Source organism: Brachyhypopomus gauderio, unplaced genomic scaffold (genome assembly GCF_052324685.1).
Source record: "Brachyhypopomus gauderio isolate BG-103 unplaced genomic scaffold, BGAUD_0.2 sc167, whole genome shotgun sequence".
In the NCBI taxonomy this organism is placed as follows: Eukaryota; Metazoa; Chordata; class Actinopteri; order Gymnotiformes; family Hypopomidae; genus Brachyhypopomus; species Brachyhypopomus gauderio.
The window spans coordinates 237,870-257,447 of record NW_027506988.1 but is presented as its reverse complement, the minus strand read 5'-3'; the positions used below and the strand labels follow the sequence as shown (position 1 = coordinate 257,447).

The window sequence follows — 19,578 nt, the reverse complement described above, 5'->3', positions numbered from 1 at the left end:
ACATAAGTCTTTCTGTGAGATAAACCGTTCTCAAAAGGCCAGACGGTAGATTCTCTACCTTAAAACCAATAAGGTGTTCAGTAGTTTTATCACCTCTTGGCATTTCCATACAGGCCCAATGTTACAAACGCACTGCAGACGAGCGCTGCTAGTTCACGTACAAGTAGCGCGTGAACGCGCATTCCCCAAGTGCACTGAGCTCACTCTCTAAATACACTAGATGGGAGCCCCCTAACGGAATGGTAAAGACATCACCTTTGTACCGTGCCCCTGTTGGATGTTAAACAAAGAAACACGCACAAAATAATAAAATAAATATAAATAAAGCCACAACGCAAGGTCAGAAATGGAAGAAAAATACATCAATAGACTTTTATTCATTATTTTATCTTTAAACAATTGTTTGCTGTTTCATTTTTTTATATTGTATGCTTTCACACTCAGTATTTTGTAAAAACATTCATGTAGTGTGTATAAAAAAGGGCACCACCGAAATAATGACGGTTAGTCCATACACACGCACGCACGCACACACGCACGCACGCACGCACACATAAAACGTATTCTCCCTCTGTAAGATTCCAAATATGTATACATACACATTTATATATAAAATACATTTTAAAAGTGATGGTTATTTGTTTTATATATGGTCACATTTGCACTCCGTTCTTTTTTTTTCCCCAATGACTCCATAAAAGGTATCATGTAAAGTAAAAAAAAAGGAAAAAAGGGGGGAAATGTAAAACAAATCTTCACCAGTCTTTCACAGAAAGACTCGGGGAAAGGCAACAGTGTCATTCACTACTGCCCTGCCTCCGTTCACAAAGAGAGTAGATGAAGAACCTTCTTCTCAGTGATGTTCAGAAGCAACACTTCTAACAAAAATAACTGTACCTGAAGACCATAAGCACGAGTGACATAAGGATGGAGAAAATAAATTATAGGCATTATTGAAAAAAGTTATAACTTTACCAAACAGTTTGTGGATATTAGTCTTACTCACAAAGCTGGACGCAATGAAAATTAAAACTTTCTTCACAACTCAGAATCAAGCACAGAGTCTGAATTTGTTCTTATGGTTGGTGCCAGCTATCTGAAATGGTTATCATTCCTTCCCATCATCAACAGAAATGGAAAAGGGGGAAAGAGAGAAGTCTTCATTGGCTGGTGTGAGCCAGATGTACACATTTCTTTCAGAAGTTATCCCTGAACTGGTCTGTTGTCAGCCTCGTGGACCTTGATCCCTCTGTGACCATCATGGTCTAGTCTAGCACAGTAGGGTTCTCTGTGCTTTTCTATACATTTTTCCATTCAGTCTTTCTATTGTTCATCTTCATTGTACTTCAGTCCATAGTAAGCAAATGAGTGGCAAATCACAGAGTCATCAAATAGTCCACACCAAAATAAACTTTCCCCATCCTCAAATCCTCAAGACACCACTGGGGAGGGGGGGTGTAACCAAAAAAAAAAACAAAAACAAAAAAAAAACAATTTCCTAGAGAAGCTCTTAAATATTTTAATATATCTTTACACTTTGTCAGAGTTCTCGGGGCGAGTGGCAGCAGATGAAGCAGGAGGTGAAGCAGCAGGTGAAGCAGGAGGTGAAGGCTCCACCCTCCAGAATAGCTCCCCAGAGACCAGGCTTCACTGCCAGCCGAAGCTTTGCGTTCTCACAGACACACGTGGCTGAGGAGTTCAGATCCACACCAAACGAGTGAGAGAAAACAGAAGCGGGGAGATCGTACTAGGACACGACGGAACACAAAAACGTTGAAAACAACGGAAAACAATTGCGCTGATGCTCCTGAGTCCTTTATAAGTGGAGAAGAAAGACGAACGTGAATGAGAGACTGACAGCTTCAGGTGGCACAATGATGACTGGTATGTATACAGAAATGTCTTTGACAGAGAAAGCGGGAGGGGTGTCAGCGGGTGACATGGAGGCTAGCTCCAGAGACCAGCGTAATTTCCATGCAGGCCAGAGCACAGAGGTCCTCCAGCCACAAACAGCTTGGTGCCCGAGTCATCATAGCAATGTGTGTAGACAGCATTGGGGAAGGAGCTGATATCCGAGAAGTAGCTTCTCCACGTCTCATCATGGTTCTAAGAGCCAAAAGAGATGGCAAAAGTATCAGTTTCACAGTTAACAGACCATAACTGTCCATCAAGCTTCAGAAATTCTATCCCAAAGCAAAGGGGGACATACGAAGCCCATATGAGCTGCGACTTCTTTGGTATTGCATGTACAGGTGGTGTTTGTTTAATACTTCATTACGTAGCCCTGAAATTTTCTGGAAATTCGCAAGAAACGTAAAGGTGTTCAGGTTCAAACACTAGAGTACAGACAGCAGGCGTACCAGCCAGCCTCTCCCCGTGGTGAGTTTAAGGATGCCTTCTGCGGTGCGATTCCGGTACCCGCCGGGTGTGTTGGATGGGCCGTCCAGGAACCGCTGAGCTCTGATGTCGTAGAAGAGCAGGGAACCTTGTCCTGTGCCCACCGTCACGATGTGCTCGTAGAAGCTGACGGAACGGATACCTGTCCAGACATTACACACACGCGACGTTACGCAGAAGCTTGGGTTTGAGGAACAGGAGAAGGGAACGTTATAGTACGTATGGTTTCTGTACCACTGCCACGCTCCCTGGAGCTCACAGACTTGATGTTCTGGTTAGACTGCCGAGGGTCGAGGAAGGACACGTGAGCCTGAGAGCCGACGGCATACACAGACCAGTCCAGTCCATACGCCAGACACACGTTCTCCTTGCAGTAAGGGAGCTTGGTCGACAGCTCCTGAAAGTCAGAAGAATACATTTACTGTTCAAATATATATATATATATATATATAGTGTGTTAATTTTCTATTGGGACAAATGAAGCGATCCGTAAGACACAGGAAAGTTTACAGAGTTGTTGCTCTACCTTACATAGGTTGTCCTCTGCCTTCCATAAATGAAAATACCCATCCAGGGACACAGCACCCAGTTCCTAATGAAACACATGGGATTTACATGAAAGAAATGCCATGGACGTCGGTAAATATCATTTGAAATACATGCTGGGACACAGTGTGCCAATAAGGAGATGAGAGGCAGACCTTTCGACTGTTATTGAAGGCTAACGCCCGCACTTTGCAGTTGTAGGGGTGGGTGTACTCCTTAGGAATGTCTTTAAGGGCACGGTGGGAGATGTGGGCGTAGCAGGGCACGCCCTCTTCGGCTTGCTGCTTCGCTGCCTGGTCCAGCACCTCCTCAGACACCTCCCACAGACCCATAGAGCCGTCCCGGGAACCTATCACAGGAAAGTAAGTTAAAGTATCCAGTATTTATCCAGAAATCTGAATGATATGGTCCACACCACAGTACGTGTTATTACACATATCTATGTGTTATTATAAAGGGTGCGAGATTAATACATTTGATAGATATGATTGTTCAGGGAAATACCTGAAAACAGTGCTAAAAAGTATTATAGCATGGCGTTAATCTGGCAAATCTGGCATGAGAGTGGCTAAATAACACCTCAGTGTGGACAGGAGCCAAAACAAGAGTCCTCACGGCAGTAGGAATATAGCGTTAAAAGTCTCTGCTAAATGTAATTGTGATCCCAAATACAATGTGCAGAGGCTGGCTGTCATGATAAAAGCTTATTCATTTACTTATGAGATCTGACAGCCAAATGATTCTGAATTACTAAAATTAGCAAACAGATGGTATGATAAAAATGAGAATCAATACATGAACTTCAAAATCCCACTTGACACACCCTCAATTATTCACAGGAATTCTTTATACTAGAATCTCCACACACTATTCATATCAATTTGGAGGTTATAATGAAATATATAATTTAATTATACAACTTTAAACATGCCTATACATTCAGTGCACTTGTACCTGACACAGCCATCGTGTCACTGATCCATGCAATGGAGAAGATCCAGTCATTGTGTCCATCCTAGCAAAATGAAGAACACAGAAGTTTCATCTGTATCTACTGGCATCTTACTGTATTCTATTCTGTATTTTATTCTTTGAAATTACTTCTTTGAAGAGCCCTAAAAGAAAATGGCAGCCCACAGCGGGGATACACTCACATCCCCCACGCAGACAGGATCTAGAGTGGGCAGTCGGTAGACGGCCAGGCTGTTGGGGTTATCTCCTCCAGTGGCCAGCAAGGTGTGAGACGGGTTGAGCTCGATGGCATGGATGCCACAGCCCTGTTGGCCATCCAGTCCAGTGGCTGAGCCTGGGCCGTGGAAGAGCGGGCCACTGACCACACCCACGCCCGGGGGAGCCCCTCCCCTCCCCTCCCTGTCCTTCAGCATGGGGATGCGGGTGATCTGTCCCGTGAGGACGTCCGCCACAAACAGCTGTGCAAGCCAAAAACGAGACAGGGATAATCAGCACAGCGGAGGCCACACAGAGCAAACGTGTTCAGTGATGCATTTCAAATCCAAACATAATCCTTAGACTTTGGAAATATTATTCAAAGATATTTCCTTATTAGTTTTGTTGCCGCAAATCATGAAAACGGTACAAAACAAATGGTGAGAAAGGCTCAAATCTCACCGTATTGCACTTGGTCCCACACACCACCTGACAGTGGTTGAGCCACTGGGAGGCGAAGACTTTGTTGAGGCAGCCCAGGGAGAACTCTCGCTCCCGCAGGATCCCGGGGACGCGTCCCGCCGCGAAGCCTCGCAGGCTGCGCTGGAACCGCCACTCGTGCTGCTGCTGCGGGCGGAACTCCCGGCCCCGGATGGCGCACACCACCGACTGCCGGCTCTGCCACCAACGCTGGGCATGCCGCGACAGGGACGACACGCGGGCACGCTTGTACACAGACTGGCACCAATCAAGCTGGCAGAGAAGGAAGATACAAGCAAAGATGAACACCGCTTTCCTGTTTGAGCACCACGCACAGCCTTAACCTATCGGACATTCCTGTGACTGAAACAAATAGATCCAATTGCTCTTAAAAGGTTTGTCCATCCTTTAAACAGGATCCATCTTAACAATGTGAATAAGGACCAAGACTTTCAGACTTTTCCAATCTCTTAAAATATGCAGAATGGAAATCAATATGCTGCACAGCGGCTTAATGCAAATACTATGATAAAAGAATGATTCTAAATCAGGAGGGAAATCTCCACACAAAGAAACGAAGTGTTCATAATCTTGGTGCTAGATGACATGATTTTAAAACTTTAAGGCTGTAATTTCAGTGTACTGTACAACTAGAATGAATAAAACTCAAATGTGCTTTACTGCTAATTTTTTTTACCACTTGCATTCCATAACCTACATCTTGAGTAAACAGTGCATTATAACAGTAGGCTAAAGATAAAATAATGCACAAAATTCACTCTAACATTACAATAAAACCAGTGTTAAATGACCAACATCAAAATTGGCCAAAAATCCTATAAGAAATGATCATTCAAATATTATTTTTGAGCATTACTTTCATAAAAGCACAAACCAATACAAGAGACATAACTACGAACCTGTAGAGCGTATCTTTATTTAAACGTATACATGCATTAGCCTACCTCTTCATTTACATGATATTGAAATATTGGGGACTTGCAGAAGATGAAGTCATTTTTCTCTGACCTCCATTATCTATTTAGTCAGATCAGTAGGCCTAGTCTATCCTCTTTTTTTTTTTACTTATGTAAGCTTAAAAACTTGCATAGACTTGGTCTACCGACCATCTACTGATCAAAACTGTACAGAGTGCAAATCTCCCTCACTGCAGCCGAGCTGTGAACCCGTTGCCATCGCTACCATACGCTTGTGGAATTATTTGCTCACTTCAGCATGACCTACATTTCATTTCCAACCAGTTAAAGTGACGTGGTGAGTAGGGCTGTCGCGATAACCGCAGTATAGCAATACCGCGCTATGGACGAGAAAATCGCAACGTACGGGAATTAACCGCAACAACCGCAATATTTGTGTTTTTTCCCATGCGAGGGGAAAGTGCCTGTGCAAGAGTTAAAGTAATTTTCCCATCAACCCCCTGTTATCATCCGGTGCGGCTGATCAACAATCCGTCTCCTTTTTTCAAAGATGGAAACTACGGCAGATGCTCTGGTCAAAAAACAAAACGCGACTTCGCCGGTTTGGGAGCATTTCGGGTTCAAGTCAAATCCACGCAGATCCACTCGCCTGGTGGCGCGTCAATGAGGCTAGATTTCCTCTGCTCTCCAAACTCGCCCGCAAGTACATGTGCATTTGTGCAACAAGCACACCATCAGAGCGAGTTTTTAGTACTGCCGGGAATATTGTTAGCCCTTTCCGCTCCTCACTGAAACCACATAAGGTGAATATGTTGGTTTTCTTAGCGCGCAACAGGGACGTGACAACTCCGGTTTAAGCTGAGACGTTATTCTTCTGGTTAAGGAAAGATTTCGTTTTATTGATTTATTTATTAAATTATCTTTTTGTGTTTAAAATCTCGTTTAAAATATTTACCCTACACTTTTAAGAAAGCGAAAGAGCATGGGTTCTTACTGCATCTCATTTGACTTCTGTGTTCTCTATTTGACAATAAACACATATTTAACTGCTCTTAAAACTGTGTCTTCTTTGCAATTTAAAAACAATAAGAACCCCTTTACAATAAAAACAATAAAACAATTATATAGCTCTAAAATTAAGATTTTAGACGACAAATGACGCATATCGCGTCATACCGCATATCGCGGTGTTGAGCCACCATAAATAACCGCAGGGGAAATTCTTTCACCGCGACAGCCCTAGTGGCGAGTCCTGTCGGTCAGGCAGTGTGAACAGTGCACTGCCCCACGCCCACGAGGTCCTCAGTAGGCAGACACGACACTGCCGTTTGCTACTTCATCAATGGAATGTCTGGATATAATATAATTGAACTTCATGATATTTGTTGACAGCAGTATCATTACACAAATCTTAATTTCCACCGTACCAGGGACAAACTAACACGAAAAGGGCGACGGAGATATTTCACTGATAACACTCCATTGTTTTAATGACCTTTTGGTCACAAATGAGGCTGCACTCAAAATGAGGACTAAAGGAATGCAGTCCTGCTTGGTTTCAGGACGTTAACAACTTGAATACAAAGAGCAGGACAAAAGCAGACAGTATTTCTTGTTCTGCACTGTAGCTCACATGGAAGAGCAGGTAGGTCAAGGGCTGACACCACCAGAGTCACTGATCCAATCCCCAGGGAGCGAGCACACACACACACACGCACACACACCACCAGAGTCACTGATCCAATACCCAGGGAGTGAGCACACACACACACACACACACTCACGCACACCACCAGAGTCACTGATCCAATACCCAGGGAGCGAGCACACACACACACACTCACACACACTCACGCTCGCTCTCACACACACACACACACACACACACACACACACACACACACACACACACACACACACACACACACACACACACACACACACACACACACACACACACACACACACACAAATATGCTGCTTTCGAAAACAGTGCGTGCCAAATGCCGCAAACATACGTATAAACCACAGAAACACAAAGTGAGAATGCGTGCCTAACACAGAAGCAGCACCATGACAACAGACCAACTCCCCGTAGGACGACGAGGCTGGATTACTAGCACCCGTTTACACCATTTACGCCATTTACACCATTTACGCCACTTTACTCGGCTTGTAATTGGACTCTAATCTTATTCAATCTTAAACAGATGCATTTATTCTTTGTAATCAAATGCATCTCTAGCCAGGCATATTGAAATCTAATTGTTATGTGTATAAACTGTAAACTGACACATACGGCCTCTCAAGCAGAGCGCTCTGATTCCCCCCTTTTCCTGTTACACTGTGTGTAAATGCTGACAGCTACTTCCAAAATAGAAAATTTGCCTGCCTGTTAAATAGTACACATGGTGTAGTCCTGCTGGGAGGGGCTTCAGCTGTCGGGACCTGAAGTAACCCAAATGATTCGATTTCAGTTTTTAACTGTGTACTGGGTGCATTTACATCTGCATTTTATGTGAATAATGTTTATTCAATCAAGTAATGTCTAAAACTCTCTTTAAACTCATTTGTAGCTCTGTAGGTGCAAAATGTAAATTCTCAAAATGTACACCCAGATATAGCATGCGTGTTATGCAACCCATTATAGATATGGCCATGCTTCACTATATGAATATACAAACACTGGATTCCAAAATGATGTTAGTTGTTAATTCTAATAGGATTTACAGAAACAATTGACAATCGCCAGTATTCAATACCAATTAAACATCCTGATAGAACAATCACTGACCAGCACAATACAGCAGTACGCCGTGTAGGAATAAACATCCGATTAGAACAGGCAATTAATACCAAGCGATGAGGCTTCAAAATCACTTGCATCCATTAACATCCATAGTACCTACTATGTGTAATTCATATTTAAAAACTAATTATGGCATATTGCTTGAATTATGTAGCCTAATATTACAAAATGTATTAAATTAGTGACCTAAATAATAGCTGTCAGCTTCGTCAGGGTGAATGTTGGACTACACAAAAACCTTCAGTCTGAGAACTCAACCTCAAACATGTGCGCAGAGATCTACATTCTGCAAGAACAAAAAACCTTTAGCAGACACTATTAAAAACACTGCAGCTCAATTACGAGTAAGCTACAGACCAACAGCCTGTCCATCAATTTTATGAAATCACTTGATGTCAATAGTGCACTTCTTAAGGGCATATCCAGAACACAGAAACTCAAATGGCTTAATATCCATCATCACGTGAACACTGGCACCTTTTATATACACAACATACATTTTCATTCAAATAAAGAGAGTGCACAACTCTTCTTCCATACTATATTTAACATTAATGTGCAGTGCAGAACATTTTGATGTCTGAGAATCTGTGCAGGTTCAACTGTGCGTATAAATAACAGGCACACATACGTCCTGCTAATGCTACTTATTTAATACAGTACCATGAAATCATCATCTGACAAAGTTGTGGTTCATTTTGAAGACCAGACTGTAACAAATACAGGTTTGACAGATATTGTAACCTTCTTTCAACCAAACCTGGACTATGGGTTGATTGAACATTAACAAAGATGTTGGAGAAGTCATTGATCACACACTTGAAAACAGGATCACAGATTTAAAATTATTATTCATAAAATATATATTTTGAAATAATACTGCGCCGCTATGTGGATATGTGGACTCTAAATGCAGCGTGTCATTTAATACGTTTGTAAATATAGTTTTCTGTGTCCGTTTTCAACTCGGTTCCCAGCGTCTGAGGCCTGTACGCCGAGCCTGACTCCACGTTCACCCTGACGGGGCTCTGTCACCGCACAAACACGGCTCGTGTTCCCGCACTAAACACTCAGCCCGTCGCTAAATAACCGCCTTTTAAAATGGCTGTCTGAAATGACACGATAGAAAAGGACGACCAGAAGGGAGTTCGTTACGCCAAGTTAGCCAGCCGCCGCCGTCACGTCTTTATTTTTACCTCAGCGGGCCGCCTAGCCGCGCGCTAGCCGCCAGGCTAACCCTGGCTAGCCTGTTGCTAGGCGATGCTAAGGGCTAGCGGCGGGGGCTCGCGAGCAAGCGGCGGGGCTCGCGAGCAGGCGAGCGAGCGCGAGCGCGTTCGAAGCCGCCTACCTGTTGTTCCTTGGGCTCGGCCGCCTTCCTCTTCCTGCTAACTGTTTTTCTCGCCATAGTCGGACACGCACAGGTCCCTCACCCACATGGAGGGCGACGCCAGTGCCGCTGGGGGGGGGATCATATAACGGCGAGGTGCGGATTAGCCAGCTGAAGGGCTCGAGCGGCGCCTCTCCAAGGGCGGTTGTTTTTTTTTTTTTTTTTTTTGGTGTGGACGGTCGCAAACGGCTAAACCTTCGTCGACTGGTTGCTTTAGCGGTTAGCCAAAAAATAAAATAAAATAAAATTCTTTATGTAGAGGGTGCTAGCGCAACAAAAAACTTCCTCCTCCTCCTCCTTCGGACACTCTCACCTTCCTCTATTTCTCTCTTTCTCCCCCCCACCACTTCTTCTTCGCAAACACGTCATCAACGGCAGCGGCGTTCGACGCGCGCGCAGGCGCGTTGGACTCGAACGTAAACAAAAACAACAACAACGACGACGTCGGGGACGCGCGCATGCGCGTTGGACTTAAACGTAAACAAAAACAACGTTTATGTATAAACACTCCAGCTACGGACGACCCATTGCTATTATTGATAAAAGATCAAAGCCAGTGTTCTCCCCCTACGTTTAGAATAATTTGACTGTAATTTGTATGATCTCATTAGTAGGACCATAAATATAAATGACCACAAAAAATTACTCATGATAAGGTCAGCCATTTTTCCCTCACCCTAGCTTGGCTCAAGCCAGTAGATGAATATTCAGCAGTGATGTCAGGTCTCTTATCACTACGGTGGTCAGCAAGAAAAGCAGTAAAAAATGTCTTTATTGCTTTCAGTACAAACCGTTTCATGACAAAGGACAATATAGGCAACCATTATTGGCACAATTTGATTGTTTTTTTGTTTTTTTTAACAGATATTTCAGACAACTGTCAACACCTCCACGTAACTGACTTAAGACTGCAACAGCCACATCTTTTGAAAAGAGCAAGTTTAATCAAATTGAACTGCCAAATGATTTAGAATGAACATTTTAAATCACATTTGAATATCATTGACCATATGAGCTGATATCCTGGACACAACTCAAGTTTAAGCCTCGCCTCCAAGGTCTTCCATGTGAAACATGAAAAACATAAAATAATTAATCCAAGGCTTTACTTTTCGTGTGTACCTGAAAAAAAATCAACATTAAGAAACAAAATCTAGATTCTGTACCAACTTCACATGTTTTCACTATCAATCTTCTTTGGACATGTCCAAACACTAATCAACTTCTTTGTTTTGGCAAAACTTTGCTTCTGTGTATGATGCCTATTAGTACATCTCTTTAGAAAAATCAATTATCCTCAATGACTTGACATGAGGATAATGTATTACCAAAGGAAATCAGGAAGCACCCACTATACCTTATAACTAGCTAAAAGTAATTTGTTAAAAGGATCAAGTACCAGCCTTCAGTAACTAAAAGAGCAAAAACATGATGAGAGTATCTTACACTTAAGCCCTGTACCAGGGAGGATGCTTGCGTACCTACAGGAGAACTGTTAAGAGAAACTGATCTGGACACCTGGAAATGCTCTGTAAAGCATAGCTCTCTGTGATAAGTCATGAGCTGCATATCTGGAACTGGAGCAATGAGACACAGGTAAGTAAAGAGCAGAAGTGACCCTGGGTGGGTGTGTGCCCGGGAGACACTTTCTCTTCCGTCTCTTCAGCCAAGTGTCCTGTGTTTAAGCCATTATTAAAAATGAGCAAAACAAAAAGGCCAAAAAAAAAAGCATAAATATTGGCAGAGGCACCATAAATGCAGGGCACACTGGCAGTTTTTGTTGCCCAGAGGTGAACTGGTCAAATTACAGCCTGTACGAAATGTCACTGATATGTTCCACAATAGTACAAACCACATGTGAATCTGCTACTGGAAGGATAATTGGTGAGTTGGTATTTTTGCATTTTGCACTCACCAATATTCTAAAACATAATGGGGGGGGGGGGGGGGGCATTTCTGACTAAAGTTGACCAGCTGGGGCTTAACAAGGAATAAGAGCAAAGAAACATGTTATCTGTGGTGATCATGGTGTTTAGGTCTGTGGAGGGAGATCCCCATTCATCTGTCTGTTGCCAAACCACTAGGCAAGTTCTGCTCAAGCTGGTTCCAATTCTACCATTTTCTTTTTCAATGATCCACCTCGATGAGTGTTTCAGTGCACGTCTCACATCCACAGGTTAATGGTAAAGATTTTCTAAGTCTTTATTACAGATTGAAAGTGTCAGTATATATTCAACAAATTTAAATACATTTATATTAATATCTGTGATCCTCTCGCAAGTCATTTGTATGAGAATGCTTAGACATGTTTAAATATTGCATTTCCAGGAACACTTCAGTTTCTCTTTTCATTGAACGTGCTGTCAACCAGGTGACAGCTGAACCTTTCACTTAATTGTTCACTCTCCCCCCACAACACACACGGTGGTAATTAGTTTCGTTAATGAAATTCCTATAGCCAAAGGCAAAGAAACAGAATCTCTATAAGGACAAAATAAACCATATTTGCCTGTTAAACAGCTTAACAAATGAACATGTGATCAAAGAAATAAACAGCAGAGACAGAGAGAAATGAAAGCCAGTCAGTAGCAGGAACAGAGAGGGCACTTTTCTGAGTTCTCTGTTCAGACGCGGTGCGTGAATGTGTACAAGTGTGTGTGTGTATTCATTAAGTTCCCATCGGGTTTGAAAGCCTGCACCCAACAGCAAGAGACGGCAGCGCTGTAGCTACGAGCGAGTCCATTTCCTGTAGAACAAGTCCATTTCCTGTGGAGCCGTGCTCCCTCTTGGGATCTTAATTCCATCTCTTCGACGCCACCCAATGTCCTCCAGTTACGCTTGTACCTATGGCAACGGAGAAACAAGCCAAGGATGCTGGGACAGAGGAGGTCTCAGTCTCCTCCCACCCACAACCAATCAAAGACCTCTCATCAGGACCAGAACTGAGGCGGGATGAGAGTCCAGTCGCTCCCTTCCTCCACGGGTACATACATCTTTAAGGGGGACATTTATTTGTTCTGGGTCATGGAACCCTCAGCCTACACCCTACCTGTATTTCCTTCACATGCACTGATGCACACACACACTCTCACACACACACACACACACACACACACACACACACACACACACACACACACACACACACACACACACACACACACACACACTCTCTCTCTGTGACCACAGTGTTAAGGGGCGAGGGAGCTCCAGGGCCAGACGCAGCTCTTCTTCAGCTAGCTGCCGCTCGAGCCATCAGGTCCTCCAGGGCTTTGTCCTGGTCGTTATTGTGCACCAACAGAACCTCTTTAATGGCGTCTCTCTCGAAGCCCATCTCCCCAAACTGAGACATCAGCTGAAGGAACTGTAGAGCCTGAAAAAGGAGAGAGAGAGAGAAACTGACTCGACGCTACACTACTACACAATGACGGGCATGACCGACGTTTACCAGTCAGTTAAATACGTCTAGTGATTACTGATCCCTTGGTCATCGGGATTCGTTTAATACTTCATGCAGTAAAATATACACACATACATGTTCAAAATTATAGTGAAGTACACAAGGTTTCCAGAGAAACAGGATGTTTTAGACACGTCCAACTTCCACTGTGCAAGCAAACAGATTCATATTTCCATTCATGTGTGTATGAGAGAGAGAGAGAGAGAGAGAGAGCGAGAGAGAGAGAGCTAATCAAATTAATGGGGAGTATTTGAAAGTGACTTCTCACAACCTTGGTGCACTTTTAATTTTCACCGTAAAAATTAAAACCACAGTCATCCTGAAGGTGTTCAGCGGAGCGGAAGCTTTGATGGCTTTGCACGTCAGTAAAGTTCCTCCACACCATAGTCATCAAACCATGACTTTTACAGAGTACTCTGTGCACAGTGCAACGGTCACGCTGGGACAAGAAACTGCCCCAGATAGCGTTCAAAATCATCTTTGTATGCTGTACGGTGGACATTACCCTTCACTACAACCGAGAGCCTTATCCCCCGATCACCACCACTCCCCCCATAACGTTTACTGTTGAAACTACACACTGCTAGGCAATACCGTCCTGGAATCTGCCGAAGCCAGATTCATCCATGACATCTGAACACATCCACAGAGCACATTTTAAACGTTCACCACTAATTAGTAATGAAGAATTATGTTACTCACTTCAGCTTCATTATAGTATGGCAGGTTACACAGTCAACACTTTAAATGAGTAGTACACCGTAACTGTTCAACACTGGTGAGTAATTAAAACAATGTCCCTTCAGTTTGAATATGTATGGCTATTAGATAAAGTCATAATGCTGACCTCTCCTTGTCTAGTAATTAGAATCATATAATTTATGGTTATAGAATAAACCTGTCCAGGATCTAAAAGCAGACACCCTACCTCCCTGAGTTATGGTGACGTGCACACACACCATTAGAAGAAAATACCCTAATAAGATACTTTGCCTCCAACTAGCTGTGACATGTTGGGCCTGATTAAATGCATCATGTTTCCGCAAAATTATTTCTGGCCAAAAATAACTGTCCTTGATCACAGCCTAGGTAAAAAACAGGCCTACACATGATATCTTTAACTAGAAATGTTACTGCTTTCGTTTTTAAAGGTACGATAACTTTGTCTACTAGGTAGATTTGTGAACTACTTGGATAAATGCAAGATTTTAATCTGGCGTTTCTCTGAGATACAATATATAGTCAAAAATATTTGGCAATCAGACAATCAGACATATGATTTTACTGTACAACCCGATTAATCAATATAACAAACCCGATTAACCAATATAACCAACACGGTTAACCAATATAACCAACACGGTTAACCAATATAACCAACACGGTTAACCAATATATCCAACACGGTTAACCAATATAACTAACACGGTTAACCAATATAACCAACACGGTTAACCAATATAACCAACACGGTTAACCCCTATGGTTATGGTTTCATGATTGGATGCTTCCATGCCAAACCTCAAGCCCCTTTACAACTGAAATCAACTGCACTTTTCTGGCAAAGCTATCCAACAGATTTTGAAATGTGTCTGGTGATTTGTGCTCCTTCAGTTAAAAGGCATTTGTGAGGTCAATCACTTGTGTTAGACAAGAAGGCCTGGCATGTAATTGACATTCCAATTAATCCCAGAAGTGTTCAGTAAAGCTAAGGGCAGAGTTCTAAACAGTGTTACTCAACACGATTAGATTTCAAACTTGGAGTGGTAAGATTTTTGTAGGGGTTGCAAATTCTGTATTTGTTCTTCTTTGCAAAAGAATGCTTTTTAATTTAAAAAAATGTTTTGCTCATCAAAAATTTGCATACATAGGTATTGTTGCAAAACCACAGTAAGTATGAAGAAAGGACAATGTGCTGAACATGAAACCTCTTTAAATAAAATTAAATTTCCAAATAGTTATGCACTTATTTATGGTCAGCAATGGCATATTCCTTCGAGAAGTGGTAGGAGACCCATGAGAAATGTTACATGCAGTGGATTATTCAGCCAAAAAGGGACGGGACTAGCAAATGGATGGATAACAGACAAAAAAACATTTTAATTTAGGACTGGAATACTAGTGCTAGAATTACATGCTTAGTATGTGAAGGACTAGTACTTAGTAATTTAAAACTATAATGTGTAGGTAAATCTGATAGTCATAAATTGAAAGCGTATAAGATTCTGATTTTCCAGTTAGACAGGAAGTAGATGTGCCGGTGTGTTAAGCACTATCTGAGGTGTCCAGTAGAATATGCAGTTAAGCAGGATTGTCCTTTCATTGTTCTGCGGGTCACTACTTCTGTGAAGAACGCACCAGGCTTCACTACATTGACATTACATCTCCTAGTTACTCCAATACAACCCACATGCAGACCTTCATAATGCACCTTCTTCCACCGGTCTCCATATTTGGAAACACCAAGTCCAACACGTCTAAAACCCTAACCTGCGTCGTCCCTCCTCCAAACTCTATAACCGTTATAGATTAGTGTCTTATGCACCAGAGAGTAAATCATTTTCAGTTCAAATCTTGGCGTACATATATTTTTTTATCCACTAGGTCTGCTTTTCTTCCCTACCTAGATACAACATCTCTAATACCAACTCCCAGCAGCAGACATGTCACTATATGGAACCATCAGATAATCACAATTATGTGGTGAGGTGCTTTTCATAGCACTTTGCTCCCATGTTCCGGTCCCTCTAACTAAAGTGTTAGTGTAAAAGACACATATTCTGATGGTTTCACATTAGCTTACGTTTGCTAACACTACAGTCTCACACCACACAGCACATGTGCTTCATCAGGAATGATTTCTCTCCAAGATTCCACTCTCTTCTCTAAAACTAAACAATGGCGTAGATATTTTTCTCCTCCCTCCTGTAGACATCTTTGATCTACAGAAGAAGGTTGCACCACTATATCAGACGTTCGGCTAAAGCGACTAACTCTACTTTCCAAGCCATAAACATAGAAACGGTTGCTGTAAAATAAGTTGGTCAAAACCAAAAGGTCATGGACATACTGGTGGCAGAATATGCCTTAAATGTTAATCACTGATAAGGAATTAAAAGTTCTCCTAATTTCCCTTCAGTTTGAGCATGTACAGCTATTACAAATGAATAAAGTTGCAATCAAATTAAACAACAAATAAAAGTATACTAAATAAAAGTAAACTATTATTGTTACTGTTATAAAAAATATACATGAATAAAAAGGGCCGTATATAAAATCAAAGGGTCATGTATAGACTCCTTATGTGCTCATCACTGTTTTTAAACTCTTGCTGCCTGTGCTCCTAGACCAGACCCTGTCTCTCTGCTATGGGGACATACACCGTAGGACACTTTGTCTCCAACCTCAAAAGCATATATAACAGACTGAGGTTTGGGTCTTACAGGCCTTGGCTTGGATTTGCTGGATTCTGGGCGTACCTCAGTTTCATCCAATCAAAATTTGCTCCTGCCTGATTTCTTTTTCTGACTTGCTGGACAACAACTTCTACAATAAACCAAAAAAAAAATCCATATTTATGAAGAATCATTGTTGAACTTTCTGGGGGTGGGGGGGGTTCCTGAGAGGTTCCTTGTGCTAGCAGAGTGTTACAGCAGACAAACCTTTTCCTCCGAACACTGGTACATCTCCAGACACTCCTCCACAGCGCTGGCATCAAAACCTCTCTCGCACAGTCGGCTGTGGACAAAAAGGTACTCTAGTACCTGCAGACGCACAGAGGACAGAAACTTTAGAGAATACAACAGTGGAATAACAGCGGAATAAATGGGCTCTGTGCCACTCTCTGGCTGCTGTGACTCGTACTGTTTTTGCACAAAGTCGCTGCCTTTGCTGTAGCTTTCAAAAATGTAACGACTCGCAACGAACCTGTTCGACGTTCTGCCCCTGCCTCTGCATGGCTCTTAGAACACCTTCGTAGGAGTAGCCCATGCCCACTATGGTCTCCACACACTGACGCTCACTGGGGGAGAGGTTATGCAACACTCCACTAGAGGGCGCTGGGTACGGGAAGGGCCCTGCTGCAGGGGCAGGGTGTGTCTGCAGGACATAAAGGCAAATCTCAGTTCAAATCACAAGAGTTAGCCCGACGCTCAACGGAGGGATAGATACTGTGTAGAATGCTTATTGGGAGGGTATGTACCTGTTTTGTCGTTCCATTTGGGGCGTGGCCAGGCAGCTCTACAGGTGGAGTAGAACCGGTGTGTGGTGTCGATCTTAGCAGCGAAGGTGGGGTTCCGTTGGGTAGGCCACGCACCGCAGCTGGGTACACACCTAAGGGAGGATCTGTCGGAGAGTCCCCCGGGTCCGACAGCTTGGGGAAAGTCAGCGAGCGAATGTTGCAGGGGCGTTCGGCATCAATCTGCCCCCTGGGGCTCCCCACAACCCCGGCCACTGGCCGCTCCAAGTCCAGCAGTCCGACCAGCCCATTGGGTTTATGGAAGACGGGTGCTTTAGCCTGCAGAGGTGGTGTGCTGCTCTGTGAGGGAGGGAGGGGTTCTGGGGGGGGAGGCTCCGGGGGCGAGAGAGAAGACTGCGGTTGGCTCTGGAGGATGCTGCGTAACTCCTCTTTGTCGTCCAGCGTTTTAAGCTCCAGCTTGTCGAAGGGGTCCTCCTCTCGCTCAAAGTCAGCCAGGTTCAAGTTTTGGGCCGGGTTGTTGGACACGGGTTGTGCTGGTCCAAAGCTCGGGGCAGGGAGCGGGGTCAGGATGGCGTTATGCCGAAGGCCTGCCAGAACAGGGTTCAGTGCGGGAGGGAGGAGGTCCTGTTCCTCAGCTGAGCGGGCTTTCTTTACACCGGCCAGTCCCACATCACTGTCCTGTGAGCTGTTCTGCCCGTCTATCTCCGATTCCACTGGTTGTGCCTCGGCTGCCCGAGTCTCAGAAGCTCTCACCTTGGCAAGGTCCTCTCCCCAGCGCACAGTCAGCTTCTCCAGACAGAAGTCATACTGCAGGCAGGACAATGTGACATTAATGCCTTGCGAGAGAAATGTTTGCAAACAAGTTTAGAAATTAGATGTCTGTAACCAAGAAATTCACCCGACTACATTGTCCACTGATTTTCAAAAATCACTTAATGTAGAAACAACAACAACATGCAGTATAAGTAAAGAGCAATTAAGCAGACTAACCTGCATCTCTGAAAGCAAAGAACTACGGTCAGGCATACAGAAGCCGATGGGTAGACCAACTTTTGCTGGGCAGCGGAACTTCTCATTAAGTTTGAAAGGAACATCATCAAGGTAGCTGATGGGTCCTAGATACAAGAATAAAGCCAAAAACACACATAAATTAACAATCTCAGAACAAGGAAGCTAGATAAAACGAGTGATAACTACGTCACTCACCATTGTTGTGGATATCTGATCCAGACTTTCTCGCATCCATTTAGAGTATCTTAAAAAAAAGTAATGAAACGGCATCTCGTTAACCTTATTCTAAAAGTCACCTACAAAAATAATACGTGATGGGGTTTTTTTTCCTCCCCAGACCTACTACTCAAGTAGTTCTAGACACAGGCAAACTCTTGGGTTTATTTCAGTGATTAAGCAGAAGTTAAACGCGTTGATGGAAATACCTCTCAAGAAGATATTAAGCAGTAAATGAAGGCGTTAAGCACATTTACAAGCCCACGAACACACAGACCTCTCAACACAGACCTACACCAGAGTCTCTGTGGTCTGGATCACACACACCAACAGGCCCGTGATCATGTTAATGGAGGTCTTGGCCATTAAAGGACACGACAGCCAGAGCTCACCTGCCTCACCCGGGTCCCTAACGTCGCCTCCGGCCCGTGTGAGGGGAAACACACGGGCCACAGCACCTCAGTTCGGCCTCCCGTCTCAGCCAGAACCGGCCAAGCTGGGTCGACCTGTGTGTGCTTCGCTAAGCTAAGCTAACCTACTAAAACATCATTTTGATAGCTGTCCGTCATACAAGAGACATTTGACTCACTTGTAAAAGCACTTTAAAGACTGTTACCCACTTTTAGACGCAGGTAAGCGGGCGGGTTAAAGCACTTTGAGGCGGAGTGGAAGTCCAAACAGAACCGAGCGGGTTAGCCAACGAGCTAACTGGAGCCCCGGGCCGCCTCACTTCCTTCGCCACCGCCCCTAATTCAAAACATCAGTGAATTATTAGTAATTTTACCAGTATCTTGCTCCGCCTTGAGTCGCCGGTGTATTGTCCAACGTCTTGTCACCCTTCTTCCAGCATAAACCTCGCGGTCGGGACGGTCGAGTCACGGATATTATTGAAAACGAAACAGGCTCCCTGGTTCATCGCGGGGCGCCATCTTGGTTCGTTCGCCTCTTTTGCTTTGGTTCCTGGTTGGT

The 19,578-nt window shown here is 43.7% G+C and overlaps 2 protein-coding genes across 2 annotated transcripts; both read right to left on the bottom strand.

The window, feature by feature from the left end:
- Positions 1-347: 347 nt before the first annotated feature.
- On the bottom strand, positions 348-10,075 carry dcaf12 (DDB1 and CUL4 associated factor 12). Its single transcript, XM_076994881.1, has 9 exons — positions 9,686-10,075; positions 4,573-4,863; positions 4,098-4,373; positions 3,898-3,958; positions 3,099-3,292; positions 2,924-2,989; positions 2,632-2,794; positions 2,361-2,539; positions 348-2,106 (listed from the first exon to the last, which is right to left on the bottom strand). The coding sequence occupies exons 1-9, from the start codon at positions 9,740-9,742 to the stop codon at positions 1,948-1,950; spliced, it is 1,446 nt and encodes a 481-aa protein (XP_076850996.1). The 5' UTR covers positions 9,743-10,075; the 3' UTR covers positions 348-1,947.
- A 1,833-nt stretch (positions 10,076-11,908) lies between these two features.
- On the bottom strand, positions 11,909-19,577 carry ubap1 (ubiquitin associated protein 1). The gene is made up of 7 exons (XM_076994893.1): positions 19,394-19,577; positions 18,589-18,637; positions 18,373-18,497; positions 17,386-18,189; positions 17,112-17,282; positions 16,847-16,948; positions 11,909-13,097 (listed from the first exon to the last, which is right to left on the bottom strand). Exons 2-7 carry the CDS (start codon positions 18,626-18,628, stop codon positions 12,957-12,959), a joined length of 1,383 nt encoding a protein of 460 aa, XP_076851008.1. The 5' UTR covers positions 18,629-18,637; positions 19,394-19,577; the 3' UTR covers positions 11,909-12,956.
- Position 19,578: the final 1 nt, after the last annotated feature.